The sequence below is a fragment of the Carlito syrichta genome, unplaced genomic scaffold (assembly GCF_000164805.1).
Source record: "Carlito syrichta isolate Samal-C Ts95f unplaced genomic scaffold, Tarsius_syrichta-2.0.1 Scaffold302228, whole genome shotgun sequence".
NCBI lineage: Eukaryota > Metazoa > Chordata > Mammalia > Primates > Tarsiidae > Carlito > Carlito syrichta.
The window spans coordinates 46,644-54,847 of record NW_007246324.1 but is presented as its reverse complement, the minus strand read 5'-3'; the positions used below and the strand labels follow the sequence as shown (position 1 = coordinate 54,847).

Genomic DNA, 8,204 nt, shown 5'->3' with positions numbered 1-8,204 from the left:
CAAAAAAAAAAAAAAAAAAAAAGCACATCAGACATGGAATGCTAGCAACAAGTAGTATTATTCAAGAAGGATCTAGAAAACCAATACAAGCGGCTGTATTAGGGAAAAGTGGGTGTGGTGGCCTTGAGGTTTCCGTCACTGTGAGAGAATTTGGCAGCATTTTTCGTGGCTCCAGGGTCAGCCTTTTTGGGGCTGTTGAAGCCTGATCATCTTGCTTCCACGGAATGAGAAGACGCAGGGGGAACACTGTCAGCTGCTTTCAGCCAAGTTCAATGCCTCTGGGAGGCCCGCCGTGTGTAAAGTACCGTCCGGGGTGTTGGGAGAGGTACCAGCGTCAGGCATCCGAGCTGACAGTCTAGTGGGATTATTTCGCTCTACGGCTTTATTGTACCCGGGCCATTAGAAAGAAAATATGAGGGGTTATGCTTCCTGCTCTCTGTCCTCCATGGTCTATTTCTCTTCTCCTGCATTGCCACTGTCCTAGTAGGAATACCTTGTCGTGGGCATGGACTGGGGGTGCCCAAGAAATGTATGCACTTTTTTTTTGAGTTGGAGTCTCACGCCGTCACCCAGGCTGGAGTGCAGTGGCACGTTTACGGCCACCCCAGCATCGACCTGCTGGGCTCTGGCGATTCATCCACCTCGACCTTTCAAGTAGCCAGAACTACAGGCGTGTGCTGCCACGCCCGGCCGATTTTTCTGATTAATTGTAGAGATGAGGTCTTGCCAAGTTTCCTGGGCTGGTCTCAAACCCACGGGCTCAGGAAATCTGTTCTCCTTGGCCTCCCAAAATGCTGGGATGACAGGTTGAGCCACCGGGCCCGGCCTCTCTTTCTTGAAGCACATCCTCAAAAGTAACTATTTCAGGATGACTGCATGGGAGAGAATTGTTTTTAAATGAGTTAATTTTAAAATTGTGATCACAGTAGAAGAGGAACACTTTGGTCTAGTGTCTTTTAAATTATTAACTAGTTATGATATGAGGCTTCCCACGCTGCTACACACTCGTGGTCTTTGTTTTTAGTGACTAGATGACGCCACACCAGGGTCATACCGTAATCGTTCATGTTATAGAATTTTTAGATGGTCTTGAACTTTGGTGAATGTCATGTAATCATCCTTTTTGATCATTTCAGGGAAAATAACTTGAATGTAGCCTTCTTTTGACAGGGCTGCACCTAAAACATGTAATGACTTTGCTACCTGTGATCATTAAAAGTAAAAACCTTTCTGTGAGTTTTCGTTGATTTTTCTTTTCAAATTTCACCTTTGTAGTTAGCTCAGGACTTAGAAATTAGTACATGTGTGAAGACGTAACAGGAATAAATTGAATAGACACAATATTTTTTGTCCACAGGCATGGGATCATCACATTACAGGCCTTCTCAGAAGCCAACAGGAAGCTCTGGCTTGAAGCCATGGATGGAAAGGAACCGGTAAGAATATGACAGTTTCTATCATTTAGATTTTCTTCTTCTAATGATTACAGAGTACATCAGAACTTTCTTCTCATCGTGGAAAAGTGTTGGTCTGTGAATAATTGAAGATATTGAAACAGCAGATAAGAGGAGTAGACGCTTTTCCTGTTTTCCAGTGGGGTCTCACCCAGGTCACGTAACTTCAGCTTTGAGATTTGATTCTCGGGGGGGCTTCCACGACTGGTTTGAAACCCTAAAATTACCTTTTATAAATTATTTATACTCATTCATCTGGCTGCACTCCTTCGATTATTTTATTCAGTTGATTATCACAAGCCCAATCTCTGCAAGGCCTGTGCTCGGCTCGCTGATCAGAGCAATGAACACGGTTCAGGTGAGAAACCTACCTTCTTGCCTAGACCATTTTTTAAAGGACAATTTAGGCCGGGCTCGGTGGCTCAGCCTGTCATCCCAGCACTTTGGAAGGCCGAGGCGAGTGGATTACCTGAGCCCGTGGGTTTGAGACCAGCCTGGGCAACTTGGCGAGACCTTGTCTCTACAATAAATCAAAAATTAACCAGGTGTGATAGCGCACGCCTGTAGTTCCGTCTCCTTGGAAGGCTGAGGCAGAAGGATTGCCAGAGCCCAGCGGGTCGACGCTGGGGTGACCGTGAGTGTGCCACTGCACTCCAGTCTGGGCGACGGAGTGAGGCTCCAACTCAAAAAAAAAAAGTATAATTTGATAAAACGGCCCATGGCTGGACATTTCCCCCTCCCTGCCCACCTCCATTTTTCTAATAGCTATTCTGATATTAGTGGGATAACTTGCCCACAAATATTCGGCAGGCTTTTGAAAAAAGAGGATAAACCATTCATCGCTGTCTGTTTTCTTACTGAACACGGTTACGAGGTCGGTGGGGAGATGAGCCCACAGTGAGGGGGGCCCATCCTGCCACTTGGGAGCCATCCTTAGATGGCAGAGAACCTATGACCAGCCTTGAGCAGAGCATCCGTGCCCTACGAAGTGTGGTTTGCAGACTTAGAGGCCTTCCCTCACACTGTTTTCCAGTTCGCAGTAAGATGAGTACAGAAATTATGAGGAAACTTTCAGAAGATTGTATCGCTGCTCGAAAGTGTCATTTTAAGTCTGTTAAAATTAAGAAAAACAGCCGGGTTCGGTGGCTCAGCCTGTAATCCCATGCTTTGGGAGGCTGAGGTGAATGGATTGCCTGAGCCCGCGGGTTCGAGACCCTACTGGGCAACTTGGCGAGACCTCATCTCTACAATAAATCAAAAAGTTAGCCGGGTGTGGTAGCACGCGCCTGTAGTTCCAGCTACTTGGAAGGCTGAGGCGGAAGGATGGCCGCAGCCCAGCGGGTTGAGGCTGCGGTGGCCAGGAGCGGCCATTGCACTCCAGTCTGGGCGATGGAGTGAGACTCCAACTCAAAAAAAAAAAAAAAAAAATTAAGAAAAAATTGGGCCTTTTCATGAATTCTTTGTTGTTTTCTATTTCAATTTTACAAAAATGTGAATGATAGATTTTTTTTTTTAACCTGGCTCTTCATTAGAAAGGGAGAACCCCTGACCTAGAGCTCGTGTAAGGGGCCATTTGTGAACCCAACAATGTACAAGTAAGGATTGTGCATACAGAGTACACGCTCAGCAGGGAGCGGGGAAAAGGAGCCCTCGGGAGACGCTTCCAGGGAGGGCGTGCCATGCGTCACTCAGGCAAAGGGCATGAGATGCACAGATGGAAAGGGATCGACCCTCGTCCAGGCAGGAGAGCCGGGGATAGAGAGGGGAGCTGGCCACAGGGTGGACAGGTGGCACTGTAGGCACAGCCATGTGGGACCTTAACATCAAGACGCTCCCTTGCATCTCACCTCACGATCTTCTGCGCTGGGTCACTCACTGTCATTAACCGATGGACACCTTTGGTTTGTTTTTTAGATTTATACTCTGCCTGCCATTATTAGCAAGAAAGAAGAAAGTAAGTCATTTAAATAATTCTTTGACATTGTATGATATTGTCATTTTATCACGATGACTTCACATATGATAATAATTAATTATTAATGCTGGAGAAATGGTACTGACATCATGGGTCTGATGGTACAGCAAATTTGAAATCCGTGGGAAATCTCCTAAATCCATAGTTCAAAATCATGAACTACCAGTATTACCAAATTCATTTTTACTTCTTTGGTGGTTATTTCTTACCTTTTTTTTAATGTTAGAAAATATAGTCTATTTAGAAAGCAAATTGGAGAGAGCGAGAATGAGAAAGGGGAGATTCACCTCCCCAAGGTGGGTGGGGAGGCCAAAGCCAGGAAACATGGCCTGGCCAGAGCTCAAAGGGCACATGACCACACCATAGCTTAGCAAGGCCATGGTCGGGGCTTATTTCTTATTTATGTGCTCTGCTTTATCCTCATAGAGAGTTGAGGAAGCTGACATTTAGCCTGATTTATTTCATGTCAGTGGAGAGCGCCTTTGTCTTACTGTCCCTGCTCCAGTGTTCTAAGAAGTGGAAGACTAGAGCTGTAAACACTTTTTACTGGTTCGGGAGAGAGTGACTAAGAATGTGAAATAACAGGGCCTGGTCATCACACATGGTATACACAGGAAAACGTTTTTGCTGTGTTACTTCCGAATTATGAGTATTAATCCATTCTCCATAAAGTCTGTTTATGCTTTTATCATGTTCTAAGTTGTCCTTAATCATTGACCACCTTCTTGCCACTTTTACCCTTGGTTAGTTTAGGCATTTTCATAAGTGCTTTGCGTAGTCATTTCATTTGACATTTGAAATTAATCTGTATGTTTGGTTCGAGGGTGATATGTATAACTTTGAAAGCAATTCCAAGTTTTTTTAACTCATTTGACTTTATCTCATGACTTCTAAATCTATTTTTAAATGACTTAATAACTGAGACACTTAGATTGCTGTTAAAATACAAGTTAGAATGGAGTGAAAATGAAAATTTGGAAAAGCATTCATTTGAATTGTAAATACTGAACGTATAAAAAAACCTATCATTTTAACTGAATTAAATGCTTCCAAGTGATGAATTTCAGAAGTTATCAAAATAAAATGTATGATTTAAAAGATTTTTTAATCATAATTTAAATAACAACATTTTAAAAATCATTTTTAAATAGTAAGAAAATTTTAAAAAATTAATTCCAGTTTTTAATCCTCACATTTGTTTCTTTATTGGTGTCAAAGAAAGTGATTAGTATAAAAATCCCACTTTTATCTAATCTTAGAAATATTAACCAACTGTAGAACTTTGTAAGGCCGGTAAGATGGCTTCGAGCCTGTAATCCCAGCACTTTGGGAGGCCGAGGCGAGAGGGATTGCCTGAGTCCAGGGTTCGAGACCAGTCTGGGCAACTCAGCAAGACCTCGTCTCTACAATAAATCAAAAAATTAGCCGGGCATGGCAGTGCACACCTGTAGTTCCGGCTACTTGGAAGGCTGAGGCGGAAGGATCACCAGAGCCCAGCAGGTCGAGGCTGCAGTGGCCATAATTGTGCCACTGCACTCCAGCCTGGGCAGCAGAGTGAGACTCCGGCTCAAAAAAAAAAAAGAGTTTGTAAGTACTGAATGTACTAAACAGCTATCTAAAAAGTAATCTGCTGCATAATTTGCATTTGAATAAAGTTTGAAGTGTGTTTTCTAATGTTAGCTTCACCTTTGGCATCCAGTATAAAGATGGTCCTTCCAAATTCAAATTAACTACCCAAGGACAACTTCTTCCTTGGAAAGCAGCTGCACCTATATATGGTGGTGTGGTGGTCTTGAATGTGGCTTCTGAATGGTGTCACGGTCAAGTTCATTCGAATACATTGATGCCTAATTAATGCATGCCCAGAACTAACATGCTTCGCTACTGGAGGCAATCTGATCTTCATGCGGTACAGAATTCTTCTTCTTTTTAAAAAAAATGTATTTTATCTTATTTTAAAGATGGGGGGTGCAATTCAGGATTAGGTATACAAGTGGTCGTCATACAGATAAAGTTTGGACCTCCCTTTGGCCCCACTTTGCCTGGTTTGAGATCAGGTACGATCTAAAACTCGAGTATCTTGCAGTGTCAGCCACTTGAGGTGTCACCACGCCTCCAACTACAGTCATAAAATGGTGTGTGTGTTGGTGTCATTTCCCACCTTCCAGCTGTGATGGGCGTGGGAGTGTCCTCTCCTGGGCTCCCCATCTAGCCTCCATGCACGATCTAGGCTCCCAGAGATGCGCTCGGCACAGATTTGCTCTTAGTCCTACTCACCAGTGCCCGGGGGCTTTTTATACCCATGGGGAGATTTTGGTCATAGGAATATCATTTGGTCATAGGCATATCACAATGACTTTGTATTAGTTTGTGCTTAAAGTTAATATAAATCTTAAACTTTAAGATTCTTTAATCTTGAGCTGTATTTTCACTTTAAACCTGTTTTAATCAATGTACAGATCTTATTTACAAATATTCTAGTTCTAAAAATTACATCATTTTTACTTCTTCGATTATTTCGTTTTCATACATTTGACAGCGCTCTCACATTTCTGCGTTTAATCAGTCGAGTTTCTTTAGACATATCAACTTATAATGACAGAACTAATACGTTTTGTTCTCTTCCTCACCCTAATCAGACAAATTTGCGATTTTGACAAATATAATCTTCATAAACACCTAGCAACATTTGTAATCTAGCAAATTATTTTATAATGCAGAGATTAAGTATTATGTATTAAGCATTAAGGTTAAGTATTGTACACATTCCAGATGAATACACACAAAATTACATCGTGATTTCAAAAGGTCTCACTACTTTTGCATGGACCCAACTTATCAAAAACTACACTTGATTTTTAGCTGCTTTACACCCAGGGATTCAGATTTGCCCCCCCCCCCCCAGACAGAATCCCCACCCTTTTGAGAAGTCAAGACTATGGCAGGTGCTCCCCAGTGAGAGAAACCCTGAGTCCCAGCGCTGGACACACCTTCCAGAACTAAACTGCCAGCAGTTGTGGGTGGACACTGTGGTATGACCAACACACTTGAGGGAGACTTTCTAAGTGTTCCTCAGACCAGCGCTCAGTGAGATGCCTTTCCCTGAAGTTACCTTCCTCTCTGACTGGGCGGAGGGATTTCCCGGTCCTCACAATTTTATTTTTTGTTTGAAATCTGGAGTAACCTAAATCAAGGTCCAAAATGTATTCATGGAACTTTGAGTCTGTTGCTCAGGCTGTAATTCTGCCCCTTTTCTGTTTTATTATGTGTCTTATTACTTTCTAGGTATTTAAGTGACTCACAGGATATATCTGAAAGAGCTAGTTTTCCAAAGTCATGCAGGTGGTGCTGTTAGCTTAAGAGTAGGCTCATGTTTTCCTCCTAGTGATAGTTCCAGAATTGTATTTGTTTCTGTTAAATTTGTATTCCAGTGTTTGTAAAGTTCTCAGACCTGGTAAGTCTTGAGTAGGTCATGCAAGCTCATCATGTTATGCATTTAGAGCAACGTATGTTCTTTTTTTTTCCTACTTTCTTTTATTACAAAGATGTGGGGTTCAAGTGAGGATTAGGCACATAAGTCACGCAGGTGCAGGTGAAGTTTGGGCCTCCAGCTGGTCCTCGCTTCTCTTGGTTTAGGACTAGGTGCCCCTTGTGTGGGTGCATGCCCACCCTTCCCTCCCTCCCCCGGCAGTGTCCCGAGACTGCCGATTTCTCCCTTGTGCCATGGTGGCTGACGTTCAGGTCCTGCTTATGAGCGAGAACATGGGACATCCGACTCTTCGTTTCTGGGACAGATCGCTAAGAATGGTTGTCCCCAGTTCCATCCGATTTGCTGGGAGGTCCGTGATTTTGTCCTTCTCTATGGCTGCGTAATATTCCATAGTGTATGTATCACACTGTCTTTATCCAGTCCACTCTCGATGGGCGGTGAGGCTGGTTCCGTGTTTTTGCTGTTGTAAATAGCGCTGCAATAAACATGCGTGTGCAGGTATCTTTTTTGTAGAATGGTTTGTGTTCCCCGGGTATGTTCCCAACAGTATTCTTTCTTTTCTCCCGTTCTTTCTTTCCCCCCAGGTTTTCCCCTCTACCCATTTTCTGTACAATGTCCTGTTATTGACATTCTGCATCCCTTTTTGTTTGACATTGGACTCCCCCTAGAAGTGGCATTGCAGGAATTGCCGTGTGTAGCCTCTCCCGTTTTGGCATTTGAACCCACTACTAGCCTTGGCTCATTTGCACGAGCCCCTGGAGGAGTACTTGATTGATTGCAGCCTCCATAACTCAGATGGATTCTGTTTATCCCCAATACTCCTGTTCTCCTTTGGAAACTAAGTTTTGCCTGGAAACAGAACTTTTGAACCGCTAAAGGTAATGAAGCTTCGGGTGGTAAAATATAACACCCAGGTAAAAACGTGTTTTGAGTGTCAGCCATCAGAAGCAGTCATCACATCTGTGCTTCACTGAAAACCTTGCAAGCAACAGAGGAAGAGCCAGCCTCACTCTTCATCAGAGACATGCAAATCAAAACCACATTGAGAGACCACCTAACCCCAGCAAGAATGGCCATCATTCATAAAACAAACAACAGGGCCACCCCTTCAGGTCCCCTCCCACTGTGGGAGCTTTTCTTTCCTCTCAGTAAATCCTGCTTTCTAAAAATAAATAAGTAAATCAATAAATAGAACAGATGCTGGCGAGGTTGTGGAGAAAAAGGAGCGCTTCTACACTGCTGGTGGGAATGCAAACTAGTGCAGCCTCTTTGGAAGACAGTGTGG

General features: G+C 43.4%; 1 protein-coding gene across 1 annotated transcript in view; it reads left to right on the top strand.

The window, feature by feature from the left end:
* ARHGAP42 (Rho GTPase activating protein 42) overlaps window positions 1-8,204 on the top strand; it is an 80,749-nt gene that overhangs the window by 34,739 nt on the left and 37,806 nt on the right. Inside the window, exons 8-9 of the mRNA XM_008056121.2 lie at window positions 1,358-1,436; window positions 3,369-3,408. Of these exons, the coding sequence (XP_008054312.2) occupies window positions 1,358-1,436; window positions 3,369-3,408 (119 nt within the window). The remainder of the gene's footprint in view (window positions 1-1,357; window positions 1,437-3,368; window positions 3,409-8,204) is intronic.